The sequence below is a fragment of the Lissotriton helveticus genome, chromosome 7, assembly GCF_964261635.1.
Source record: "Lissotriton helveticus chromosome 7, aLisHel1.1, whole genome shotgun sequence".
NCBI classification, from domain to species: domain Eukaryota; kingdom Metazoa; phylum Chordata; class Amphibia; order Caudata; family Salamandridae; genus Lissotriton; species Lissotriton helveticus.
This window is the reverse complement of record NC_136068.1, coordinates 1044388233-1044402636: the sequence shown is the minus strand read 5'-3', so window position 1 is coordinate 1044402636 and position 14404 is coordinate 1044388233. Positions and strand designations below refer to the sequence as shown.

Here is a 14404-nt window from a genome sequence, read left to right as displayed (position 1 = left end):
AGCGGTGCAAAGTCTCTGATCCAGCAACAATAGAGTTCAGGTGAACTTGGCCATAAGGATGGCTTTTACCTCTTTCTTGAAAAATGCAGTGGAGGAGATAAGCCTGGTTTCAGGAGTGAGTGCATTCCAGATCCTGGGTGCCATTCCTGAGAAGGAGCATTTGTATGTTTTTTCCTTCCGGAATCTACGAGGTTTCAGGAGTAGATTTTTTGTACTTCTATTGGATCTCGATCCACCTGATATAGTCAACTTCTGATTGAGGTAGTTGGGTGACTTGTGGTGTACGGCCGAGTGTGTCATAACGGCAATTTTCAGCTGTATTCTGGCTTCAAAAGGCAGCCATTCCAGGGATTTTAAGTCAGGGGATATGTGTGAATGTTTTCTTGAACCAGTAATGAGTCTCGCGGCAGCGTTCAAGGAGGCTCTTAGGGGTGCGGTTGTTGATAGGGGGAGTCCGCTGAGGGCCACAATTCCATAGTCTATGCGGGGGATGACTAGGGCTTGTACAGCAGTTTGGAAGTCCTTGGCTGGGAAGAAGGGTTTAAGTTTCCTCAAAGTGTTGATTTGGAAATTAGCTCCTTTCGTTGCTTTGCTAATGTGCTGCTGCATGTTGAGCTTGGCGTCAAGTATGATGCCCAAGGATTTCGCAGATTCCACGATGATGGGTTTGACATTGAGCGCAGTTAGGTGATTGAGCCAGACTTGGGTGATGGCAAATTAATTTTCACAGGAGGTGAGATCAGAAGGAACTCAGTTTTCAGAGCATTTAGTTTGAGGTGATTATCGGCCAACCATGATTGGGTGTTTCTAAGTGTGGAGTTCAGAAGTTCGATGTCTTCCGGGGATTGTAGCTTGAGGTAAAGTTGAGTGTCATCGGCGTACATATAGAAGTGTACATTAGATGCTTGGAGCAGGGTGGTGAGTGGTTCCATGACGAGGTTGAACAATGTGGGGGAAAGGGAAGATCATTGTGGGACGCCTAAAGTTACAGGCACAGGTGAGGACAGCACGTTGTTGATCTTGAACTTCTGAGACCGGTTATGTAGGAAGGAGGTGAACCATTTGAGAACAGTCCCGGATAAACCCATTCTGGTACTTAGCAGCTCCAGTAATTTCTCATGTTTGACCGTATCAAATGCTGAGGAGAGATCAAGAAGGATGAGGAGGCAGGCATCATTGCGATCCAAGATTTGGAGGGCGTCCTCAATTATGTGCGACATAGCCGTTTCCGTGCTGTGTTTCGCTCGGAAGCCTGATTGAGGGTTGAGGAGGTCAAACTGATCAATGTGTTTTGTCAGTTGGAGTTGTACACATTTTTCCAGCAGTTTGGCCAAGGTGGGGATATTGGTGATAGGGCGGTAATTGTTTAGGTCAGACGGGTCAGCTGTAGGTTTCTTGAGTATCGGCGTGACTTGCCCCACCTTGAGGGAGTCTGGGATGAGTCCTTGTTGAAGGGAGCTGTTAATGATTTTAGTCCAGAGTGGGAGGAGCAGGGGGGTGAAGTCTTTTACAGCATTAGCAGGTAGGGGGTCTGTGAAGTGATTAGAGGGCTTCAAGGTGCCGAGCAGTTTGTGAATTGCTTCTTCAGAGTAGGTGTCGAAGGACGTCCATGATGCGTTGTTTTTAGGTTGAGTGGTATTCATGCTGATGGGGCTGGAGTATCGGCTTACATCATTGAGGAGATCATTTCTTATGTTGTCGGTCTTTAGCATAAAGAAAGCAGAAAAGTCTTCACAGTGTGGAATATTGCTTGTTGTGCTGTTTGATTGTAAGGGTTCCATCTTGGTTTGAGTTTTGACTAGTTCGAACAGTTTTCTTGGTCGGTTTTTAGCTTGGTTTAGCTGGAGGCTGAAAAAGTCAGATTTCGAGCGCTTGATTTTCCTAAAGTAGGCATTTCTCTTGTTCTTAAGCGTTTTAAGGTGCCGTGCTGAGGGGTCAGATCTCCAGGTGCGCTCTGCCATTCGCATAGCACGCCTGTCTTCATTGAGTCTACCGTCATACCAAGGGTTCGAGTTCTTGGTGGAGACTCTCTTCAGTTGCAGTGGGGCGGCTTCGTTGATTATTGAGCTCATAGAATCGAGGTAGAGGTCGGTCAGTGATTGAACATCAGAGGCGCCCGACGGGGGAAGGAGGAGACTGCAGGTGTGAGGAGGCAAGGAGTTGGGGTTAAGATTTTTCATGTCCCTTTTCCAGATCTTGGATTTGGTGGGTTGAGCCGGGTTAAGTTTAACTTTTTCGTTGATGAAGAAAGTGATAATGTGGTGGTCTGACCAGTCACAGGGTTGGATCGCCCCCAGTTGGGTAGAGTCCTCTTTGGCGATGAGAAGGTCGAGTATCGAGCCTTTGTCGTGTGTAGGGCTGTTGCATATTTGGGTGAGGTCAAGCGCATTAAGGAAAGTTTTGAGACTATTCACCACTACGTCTTTCTGATCGTTCCAGTGGAGATTGAAGTCACCCAGGTAGATTTGAGTGATCTGCCGACCGGCGTTGGATGAGATCGTGTCCATGAGTTGTTGGGTGAAGGTGAGGTTGTCCCCAGGCGGGTGGTAGATGAGATGTAAAGCGCATACTGGTTTGCCCTCGCTGGAGATATCGAGGCAGAAGAGTTCACATGAAGTGAGGGGGGGGTGACTTTAGTAACGGACCTTCAGCTACTGCTTCTACATTTCTGTGGAAGAGACCGAGGATATCAGCTGTCTAATGTTGAATACTAGGGGACCATGATCACTCATCCTGCACTGTTACTGACATATCTTGCATCTCTCTCCATAGCCTAATGTCTAGAAGGATGTAGTCAATAAAACATACATATGACCCACGTTTAATGTAGGGGCACTTGTGGCATCAGAGAGCATGCGGACATTACATACTCGCAACCCACAGGCTAAAGTAATATCCACTACTTGAATGGCAGCCTTTTAGAGATTTCTCCTTGGCATGGCTGTTAAGTTCGTGATTCCCCATGTTCAATTCTCATCCTCATCATAGGATAATTCCAGAATTGCAGTGTTAGGCTCATATGTAAGGTTTAAAACACCGGCTACAATGAGATCGCGAGAATGTGAGAGGCCAGACAAAATCTTATTCAGCAGATGGAGTTTGTAATTCAGAACGATTCCATAAAATTAGATTATATATATATATATATATATATTTCTAACTAACTAGAGACATGCCCTTCGGAAAAAAAAAAAATAGCCCTTGGATGTCCCGGGATGCCGTGTGGAACTCAGCTACTGAGCAGGAGAGTGATGTGCTCACCCAAGAAAGCAACCCAACCGATGGTCACCCAGATGGAGATCTACTAGCTGGAATCCAAAAGCTAGTAAATCCACTTCCAAATATAGGGTCTACAGCCCAGGACTCCGGAAAAAATACATATTGCATTTTTGTCAATAAACTACCTCCATTGAGGATTATTAAATTAAGGCTTAATCCCTGCAATGTTCCAGCTGAGAATGCCTGCAGAATCAGTTGATGGAATAGTAGAAGGACCATCAATCCTCAAGGCAGATGGTAAATGTTGGGTACCAGCAACTGATGAACAGCCAGTGTCCCCTCTTCATGGGTGTAGGCTTCAGGGGCTACTGGGGGATGTATACTTCCACCAAGCCTCCAGATACCTGTACTTTGCCACCCTCTCCCACACACCCCGCATTTGTCACAGTTGCAGCAGTGGCAACTTCTTCTCCTGCATCCCCGCCAGAACCTGGACCTCGACTGACATGCCCCTCCATCTCTGTAAAGCCCCCTCGTTGGCAGACTTCAGAAACAGAATCTAGACCTGGCTCTTCAGAGACACACGACCCAGATACCCCAACGGGGTATTGATCGATAGTCCCACCCCAGCAGCACAACGAGTGCTGCAAGGTTGGCGTCCGTCTGCCACCCCCAACCTGGCAAAGTAAGAAGAGTTACTTTGATGGTTACTGGTGAGGCATTACTTTGGGGGAAGTGTAAATTTAGACTGTTTTGGAGAAATTGCTAATGAGAGAGATATTGGGAAGCATTGCCCAACACATACTGGGAGATGCACAGATAATGTTTGAGGCAAGGTGGCAATGGATTACTCGTTCAGCAAGCAAATGTTACCACTTGTTTCCAGTCTGTGTAGTAAGGTAGAAGAGTTTGAAAAGAGTGGCACTGCAATACCACCTGGTCAAGGGCGACAAATTTAGCATCTGTGCTTAACCCGCCAACATCCCATAATGCCAATGATACTCACATGGGGTCATCATCAGGTTCCCATCCCTCTAACTCCTTGAAGCAGAAGAAACATTGAGCAACATCCGGGCTGTTTTCGCCTGGGCAGTGAATAAATCCAGCTGCTGCCATCTAACAAAAGCAAGAACAAAATACAGTTGTCAGAAAGAACAACGTATGTCAAGAAGATCATAAAACCGAACAAAGTGGGGGAAGGGAATATCAACAAAACATCAGTATTGTATGATGGAGGTCTTCTAAAGGCTTAAATCCATACGTTAAAATTGACAACTGTTATAAAGCATTGCATTTGTGACATACACATTCAGAAAAAGTAAAGAAACATACTTTTGACCCCTGAAAATAGTAAAACATAGCGCTTGGAAGATCCCAAAAGTTAAAAGAACATTTTTAAAGTAAGCTGGCTTGTCTTGTGGTATTAAAATCTGAAAGTCGCACAATTATGTACATTTTGTAAGTGGAAGACATGCTTTTAGGACACAACTTCCTAGTGGTCTTTAAAGAGGCTTGATTTCCAACCTTGCGTTCAGCTAATCAGACAATAGAAGTCATTCTGCTTGCTAGTGCTGTACTCCGCAGAGACAAACCATAGGCATCGCCAACCCGACCCAATCTCCCTGCTTTTACCATAGGATTCTAGTCACAACATCAAGTAACATTCGAGTATAATTCAACATGTGATTTTAACCACTCATCACACTAGGCCTGGATGAAATTTAAGATTTCCTTGTGTTTGCTTTGTTCGTCCTAAGTTGGCACGGTAAGCCCAGACATGGGGCCCTTGCTCACTTTGCAACTGGATTCAACCTAGCTTGGCTGATGAGGGTTGTTACCCAGAAACCGTTCCAGGATGCTTGATTTCGGTTCAGGGTAGACCTGGCTTGGCAGTTCGGGCTGGACTGTTCCCATAAGGCACAGGGGCAAGACTGATTTGCACATAGCTGGGTCTGAATTTAACCCAGATCTGTGACTGGGGGAGAGTGAAATGTTTCAGCGCTCTGTCCATCTCCTTGTGTTTGCTTTGAAACTTAAATTACACCAGCATTAATCTTAGGAATGTTGCTTTGTGGGAAATGAAACCATTACACCATTTTGTGTAATTATGAGCTATCTGTGGTAAAAATGTACATGCACAGGTATAAGAAAAAAAAATGTGTTCAGCTGTTCGCTGTGCTTTTGTTTAAAGGCGTCCTTGCGCCAAAAATTGACACAAGGACTCATTTCATGCTAAAACATAGCATGAAATGACGTATTTTCACTTTGAAATCAGTCATTTCATGCTATGTTTTAACTTGAAATGAGCCCATGTGTCAATTTTTGGTGTAAGAACGCCTTTAAAGAAAAGCAAATTACACATGCCTTTAAACACAACTAGCTCTATGGCGGCCAGCCACATTAGGAAAATCAGCAAACATTTAACCTTAAGTGCTGCATATGTCCAACATTAGAGTGCTGACACCTTAAGTACTCCACCTACCTTCCATAAGAATCTACTTATCCCTTTGGTGTCATGTAGTGTGGGGACAAATCATGGCAGCACTCATTATGTAAGAGCTCTGATAATAGCCTTGCCGATTATGCCAGAGCTAATACTATAGCAGGGTTTGAATACTAGCCATTTCCTTATTTGGTCACCTTTTCGCAGACCTACATACTGGGACTGGAGATAGTAGTCGGCAATAGTACCACGGGTGGAAACCCCGTTTGAGTCTGTGCAAACCTACGGACTTGTAGGTTTTGAGGAGATTGACGGGCGAGTCCTAGTCAACTATAACTGTTGAAAACTAGCTGAGGAATCATGTTTCGGTTAGTTTTTTCTGTGTGGCAGAAATTTCCATCGATAAAATCAACCGTTGAGGGTATCTGTGGTCAGCTACATTTATAAGAGCTTGGATTCGAAGCTACATAAGAATATTAGCCACCAGTTCAGTGTTCCCAGCTTGTTCCATTGTCCCCATTGTGAGGCCCTACTGAAGGTGCCAAGATTACATCATTAGCACATCCCGCACTACTGCAATGCCCCCACCAGCCTTTTCACGTCCCCTGGGTAACCCACTGTGGTAGGTTGCATTGTGCTCCAATATTAAACTTGTTGTGATCCTTCCTGATCAAGTGTGCAAGAAGTCACATGCTTACAATACGCAGAACTGAATACACACCGGTAGAAATTTTTAGACTTGCCATCTCTATAAAAGATCTCAAAATGTTGCAGTGGTTAATAATTCAGTGTTTCTTTTGATAGAGGGAATCAGGGTGTTCAAAGCATGTGTGCTGTAGATCCACATGCTTTGCATACTCCTGTTTTCTAGCATTGGGTCGGCTGTTTACAAGTTGGTTTTCTCCAAAGAAGTCTTTTCCAGTCACGAGGTAAGGTGACTCCTCCTTTTGGTGATACTGTCATGTCCTTCGACTCCATTGTTCGATGGTTTTCTTTCCGCCATCAAGTTAGGACGTGTATTTCGGGGCTCAGATTCGAAATTGTTAAATCGGGATCCCTTTGATGCGCAATTCACTCTATCCTCATCGGTATTGTTTCGATCGCGACTTCAATCCGTGTTGAAATTTGGAAAATGTTAGTTATCGACTAGAAAACCGCCAACCGCAGCCTTTGGGCCTAGCCGGTTTCCTTTATCCAACTTCAACTCGAAAATCCATCATCGAGTCTTCTGCAGATGGACGGACTCAATTTCTAACCTGTCCTCTGTGCCATTCCAAATACCTACCCACCACCTTCAAAAGGTTTGTAACCTCTGTCTATCCCCCGGACTATAAAGAAGACTGCGACGCTTGTCGGTCGTCCCGATCCAAAAAGACACTGCAGGACCACCGGGCTTGAAGAAGAGAAATGCAGTGGCAGAGTATCGAGGACACCCCTGATATCATCGGAGAAGATAGAGCATGAAGAGATGGAAGCGTCTGGAGAGGAAGAGGCCTTCTCCGTCCAGGACCTCTATTCAGAGTTGGTGATCAAACTAGAGTCCCATGACGTTCCAGCTGGACAGGGTGCCGTGAGTACCAAAGCCCCTCTGTTCACAAAACCCACTCACCAACAAATGGCTTCTGGGCCGCCACTGCCATAGTAAGCTCAAAGACTCCGATTCTAACGCCCCGCCCTTCGACTCAGCAACAAAATAGTAAGTCAAGCCTTCTGGTTCGGGCCAAGATGACACCCCTTTAGTTCCAAAACCTTTGGTTCTTAAAGATAAAAAGGACAAATCCAGCTCAGTACCCAATATTTAAGCACCAAAACAGAAAGAGGCACATCAAAAGCCTCCGGAGCCAGTTCTGGAAACCAAGAAACAAAAGCTGTATCCAAAACTGAAGAAAATCCACATAAACCCTGACACTGGACATATTACAGAGAAGGCAGTGATCCAGTCCTCCAAAAGGAAATTAGACACTGGATATAAAATCCCACTTAAAAAGGAGGACATGGCTACTAGCCCTATTCACCACTTTCCTCAAACTCCTCCACCTTCTTCACCAGTACCTATTATACCAGCTTCAGACCCTCTACACATCACGCCACCGGGCTCTCCGGGTACAGATCCTGATATCGGGGTTGACACTTCTGAACAGCTACCACCAGTTCCGTGGGATTATTATATTAGATCCATCCGCTGACACGGATCCAGATCTATACCCTGCTAAACCTTCCCCTCCTGATAATACTTCATATCGGAAGTTAATTGCCAGGGGAGCCATGTACTATGTAGTGACTTTACATAAGAAATCTCTAGAAGATTTCCTCTTTGAAACTTTAGGAAAGACACACAAAACATCAGTCATTACCTATGTTGAAAGGTTTTCAAGAGGCACGCTGAAGACATTTTTAAAGATCCAGTGAGGGCACGTATAATACCTAGGGTGGCCCAAAAATATTAACCTACACCATCTGACCCAGTTTGCATTAAGGGCCAGCTTCCTTTGGATTCTTTAGTTGTCTCTAAAGCATGTAAAAAAGCGAATTCACAAACCTCAGGGGATGCACTACCTCCAGATGTAGAGTCAATGTTAATAGATGCCTGAAGCAAAAGGGTAGCTGCTCAATCAGCCAACCATTGGCGTATAGCCAATACACGAGGTCTGTTGGCTAGGTACGATAGGGCCCATTGGGACGAAATTGAAGATGTATTACAATACCTCCCAGAAGAACACACAAAAAGAGGGCAGGAACTAATACAGGAAGGGAAAACTCATTTCCAATACCTCTATTAGATGCCAAACCAGAAGTTCAACAAACTATCCTTAATGTCCCTTTTAACAAGGAACGCCTCTTTGGGCCTCAAGTAGACTAATCACTTGAAAAAATTAAAAAAGGATACAGAAGTGGCAAAATCTATGGGAGCAGTGACTTCATATCAATTCCTCTCGACCATTCATCACCCGTCGTGGGAAGACTGCAACAGGTTCTTCCCATTTGGCAATCAATAACATCAGACAAATGGACATTATTCAACATGGTTATTACCTGGAGTTCACAAGCAACCATCCAAATACTCCACCAGCATTCACAAACTCGTTAGAGCACCAACATCTGCTCAAACAAGAAGTACAAGCTCTTCTAACAGAAGGAGATATATGACCTGTTCCAATACAGCATAAAGGATCAGGGTTCTACTCACTCTACTATCCGATTCCCAAAAAGGTCCATTAGTTATGGCCCATCTCAGGCCATTAAACCTATTCATATTATAAGAACACTTCCATATGGTCACACTTCAAAAGGTGCTTCAGCTTTTACAACAACGGCAAATTTATGGCAACACTGGATCTAAAGGATGCATACTTTCACATTCCCATTCATCTAGCACATCACTAATACCTCAGATTTGCAATAGGACAAAAGCATTACCAGTTTAAAGTACTCCGTTTCGGAGTAACAACTGCACCAAAGTGTTCACCATATGCTTAACAGTAGCAGCAGCTCCTTTACGAAGACAGGAAATTTATGTATTTCAATACCTAGAAAATTGGCTCATAAAAGCCAAAACACATTACAAGTGTATACAACAGACTAACTACCATAAACCCTTCTACAGCAGTTGGATTAATGCACATAAATCCAATCTTTACGCCTCACAACTGCAACTCTATCTAGGAGCAATTCTAAACACTCAATTGGCTCTAGCATGGCCCAATACAGCCAGAATTCACAATTTTCAAACACTGCTACTACAGTTCCAAAGCAACCAGTATATCCCAGTCAGGACCGTCATGCAATTACTAGGGATGATGGTGTCATGCATTGCAATAATGCCTTATGCAAGACTAAATCCTCGTCAAGAATGCTTAGCACATCAGTGGAATCAATCACAGGGTCAGCTAAAAGATCTAGTGTTGGTAGACAGCCGCACTCATGGCTCTCTGCAGTGGTGGAACACAAAATCTATCAAAAGGGTGTCCCTTTAACCACCATATTCCACAGATCGTACTCACATAAGACGTATCTTTCACAGGATCGGGCACACATTTACAACATTTATCAGTTCAGGGTATTTGGAACACCAAACAGAACCTTCACATCAACTAACTAGACCTGCAAGCAGTTCAGCTAGCGTTGAAAGCATTTCTACCTCATCTGATAGGGAATGTTATTGTAGTCTGGACGGACAATATGACAACAATGTAATAGGTACAAAAACAGAGGGGGAGGGGCGGGTGGGGGGGGGGGGGGACACTCCCCACAACTGCCACGCCTCTCGCAGCCCATTTGGAGTTGGACAATTTATCACAAGATCCAACTCCTAGCAGAACCCCTTCCAGGAACAGACAACTACTTTGCCGACCTCCTCAGCAGGATGAGGACCACAAGTGGGAATTCAACCCCAAAGTTCTCCTTCCATACTGCCAAAAATGGTAGATTTCTGTGCGACAGCAGAGAACACAAAATGCCCAGACTTCACCTCCAGTTACCCACACCCTCTATGCAAAGGCAATGCCCTATGGATAAATTGGTCAGGGATATTTGCTTATGCTTTTCCACCTCTCCCTCTCCTTCCATTTCTAGTTCAGAAGCTCATGCTGACATGTCTCACACTAATTCTAGTGGCTCCCACATGGACTCGTCAACCATGATCCACCACACTACTGGAACTGTCAGTAGTTCCACACCAGAAGCTTCACCTCACTTCAAACCTTCTCACACAGCACCATGGAGAAATCAGACATCCAAACCCCAAGGAGCTTAACTTAGCGACTTGGCTCCTGAAATAGTGTTTGGGTACCTAAACCTACCACTAGATTGTATGACGATTCTTAAGAAGCAAGAAAACCTACCACTAGGGAATGTTATGCAGCAAAGTGGAACAAGGTTTGTGATATATTGTAATAACAATTGAACCACTAGATGCATCTATGCAAAATATTATTTGTTATCTTTTTCATCAACAGCGGGCAGGCCTAGCCTACACGCCCATCAGACTACATCTTGCAGAAGTAGCTGCGTATCTTGAAAACAGGCAACATTTATCCAAAGTTCCAGTAATTAAAACCTTTATGGAAGGCCTTAAAAGAATAATACCACTCAGAGTACCACCTGAACCTGCCTGGAACCTTTACATTGTTCTCTCAAGGATTATGGGTCCATCTTTCGAACCATTGCACAATTGTCCATTACAATTTCTTTCTTGGAAGGTAGCCTTTTTAATTGCTATCACTTCACTTAAAAACGTGTTGGTGAGCTACAGGCACTAACTTTTGAAGAACCGATCTTCCAACTTCCAAGAGATAAGAGTGGTTCTCGCACAAACCCAAAATTCCTTCCAAAGGTGGTCTCTGTTTTTCATATTAACCAGCTGAGTTACCGGTTTTCTTCCCTCAACCTGATTCAGTAGCAGAAAGAGCTCTACATACACTTTGCCAAAAGAGCACTATTGTATTATATTGCTAGGACAAATGTTTTGCAAAACAAACTAACTTGTTGTTGCCTTTGCTCCACCTTATAAAGGAAAACCTACCTATGTCTGGTATTTCTGGATGGATTGTTAAATGTATTCAAACTTACTATGATAAAGTTAAAGGAACTTTAACTATACCTCCTAGAACACATTCGACACACAAACTAGGAACATCTATGGCAATATTCCCATAGCTGACATGTGTGAGGCAGCTACATGGTCAACACCACACACATTTACTAAACATAATTGTGTGAATGTATTAGCATACCAACAAACTAATGTAGGACAGGCAGTGCTAAAAACACTTTCAAAGAACTGCAACACCCACTGGTTAGCCACTGCTTCGGGAGAGTACTGCTATACAGTCTATGCAAAGCATGATTATCTACAGCGCACATGCCACGGATTATGTTGCTTACCCTGTAAGTATCTGTTCTTGGCATGTAGATTCACATGTGCCCTCCCTCCTCCCTGGACACCTATGGTTGTTGCAGTTCTTATCACATGCAAGGACATCTTTACACTACACATACTACATTCTCACCCGTTGCAGGAAAACGAACAATGGATTCGATAGCCATTCACATTATCACCAAAAGGAGGAGTTACCTAACCTGTTGATTGGAAAAGACTTCTTCGAAGAAAAACAGATTGGAAATATCCGGACCCAACACTAGATGGCAGGAGAATGCAAAGTATGTGAATAGACAGCTCTGCATGTCAAGAAGAGATGCATAAAGGTAAGTAACAATCCTTCCTCCTTGTAGTGGAGGCAGGTCATAGTACACCACAATGGGTTGAGCGCGTGAGGTGTGTAAGGTGAGCTGGGGATTCTGGAATGTGGAAAGCTGGAGTGCGAGGTCAGCAGTACCCGCCATTGCTCCCCGGATGTTTGGACCTACTAAATAAAGAAGATTCTTATAAACAGTGTTTGGAAAGTCTTTACAGAAGTGTCAACGAGGGTCTAATGGTGGTGTGCAACATTGATTAGAGAGGTTGGTCTGAAAAGAAAAAATGGCAAAATAATTATTGACTTACTGGGAGGAGAGACAAGTTATCATTGGGGGGAGATTTGGGGTTGAGAAATTGTGATATTATTCTTCATAGAATTCTCAGAAGAAAAATTCTAGAGATCTGTCATGAAGAACATACAGGTATCGGTATGACTAAGAGCAGAGTCGAAGATTGGTATTGGGGGCCAAGAATGGATTTATAAACCGAGGAAATATAAAAATGTGTAACTTGAGAGAACTCTGACAAGCCCCATACAACTCTGACCTCCTTTGCACCCCCCGCCCAGCCCACAGACACCTTGGGAAAGAGTGGGAATAGATATCACAGGACTCATATGGGAAACAAGTGTACGTGAATATCGATCATTTCACTAAGTGCCCGAGATAGAGCTGGCCCAGAAAGCTGAGGCAACTGATGTAGTCAAATTCTTGGATAAGGTGTTTTTGAAAGAGGGTTTGCCAAATTGCATCCCAAGTGACAATGGACCACAATTTACTTCAGAATGTGTTGTTACTCATTTGCGTAGGAATTGAACATCAGACTCCTGTGTATCACCCTGCAGGGAACAGTGCAGTGGAAAAGTTCAACAGAGTGATAAAAAGGATTATTCAGTTGGCTAGCAATAATGTTCTGGAGTTGAGAAGAGAAATGCTCATGATGGTGTGGGCATACAGAATTACTCCTAGTGAGAGTACTGGGTCCAGACCATTTGAATTGATGAGTGGAAGAACACCTAGGTCAAAGGATAATGTGGGCTGGATGGAACCAGCAAAAAGGGTCAACTAGTCACCAGACATTTGTAGACTTGGCCCTACTCATAGCGATCAGGAAAATCACAATGCAGTGAAATCCCCAGGAGCGCCTATGGTGGAGCCATGGCGAACAGAAGTAGTGAAGTGGGGTAGAGCAGAGAGTGCCGCCCTTAGAATGGAGGAAGAAAGGGGGAGGCGGAAAATCCTGATGGCACTGGACTGGGAGACTATGCTTCTAGCACTGGAGGACATTGACCAGCCCCAGTCCCAGGACACTTAAGCGTACTGAGACCTGGAGGAACTATGGTAGCACGAGAAAGGCACTGCGATGTGTGGGGGTTGGTTGGAGAATGATTCATCGCAAATCCTGGTAGAGAAAGAACAGCGCTGGGGAGCGCAGATCGATTAGACAGGGGGACTTAAGCACTGGAGTTGGATGGGTGGGGGAGGGTTAGTTGGGGAGGGTACGGGGTGGAGGGGACAACCTCTGAAGCTCACAGAGTCTATTGATATTGGAAATGACACTGAATCTTAAATACAAATGATTAAAGCTCTGAATTTTACCTGTAGGTTGGGAGAAAAATGAAAACCGTGATGTATGTCATGCTTAAGATGGATGTATAATATGCTGAACATGTACACTCACGAATAAAGTTCTTAAAAAAAAAAAAATCACCAGACGAAGTAAAAAAAATAAAAAAAAATAAAAGATGGTCACAAAAGCAAGATGTGAAGAAGCATTAGTATTTGAAGCATAAGTCTAAGCCTGTGCAGCACCTGTAAGTGGGTGACCAAGTGAGAAAAAGTGGAATATTAAGTACAAGCCAGAATCATTTTTCACAACCTTTGATCGTGGAAAAAACTTTATTGCAACTCTGCATTGTAGAATGACAGTTAAGAGTAGCATTTTTCTTCTATTTGCTTGTGTGGGGAAAGAGGTGGTGAGAAGGGTGCGTGTAAATAGTTATGTATCAAGAGAAGTCCCCAGACACCTAAAGCAAAGTTTTGATTGGTTGTCTGACAATGATAATAACCAGTTGAAACCCTGTTTGGCAAGGATGAGAGGGTTTTGGGACATTCCCTGAGAAAGGACATTGCATCCTAGGATGGGGAAGATCACTTGAGCAGGGACGTATCACAGAATGAGGCAACTCCTACGATTGATAAAAACAACTTGGGCTGGTCGCTCTGTAGCTCAACCTAAGAGGTTGCAGGATCATATTTGTGAGTGAAACAATCTCTAATGCACTCTCCTAGTGCCCTTTTCATTGTACAGATGGAACGTGAACTTTATGGAATTAGAAATGGTAATATGTACTTTAGGTTGAATATAGTTATTAGATGTATTTTCTTTAGACATGTTTATATAGAAATTCAAGAAATACAGTTTTGCATATATGTAAGGGGGGGGGAGGGGTAGTGTTTTTATGCATCAATGGGGAGAGTGTGTAGTGGAGGCAGGTCATAGACCACCACACTGGGTTAAGCACCTGAGGTGTGCATGGTGAGCTG

At 43.9% G+C, this 14404-nt stretch overlaps 1 protein-coding gene across 1 annotated transcript in view; it reads right to left on the bottom strand.

The window, feature by feature from the left end:
• BIRC5 (baculoviral IAP repeat containing 5) overlaps positions 1 to 14404 on the bottom strand; it is a 122817-nt gene that overhangs the window by 90302 nt on the left and 18111 nt on the right. Inside the window, exon 2 of the mRNA XM_078653876.1 lies at positions 4226 to 4335. Coding sequence (XP_078510002.1) covers positions 4226 to 4335 — 110 coding nt within the window. The remainder of the gene's footprint in view (positions 1 to 4225; positions 4336 to 14404) is intronic.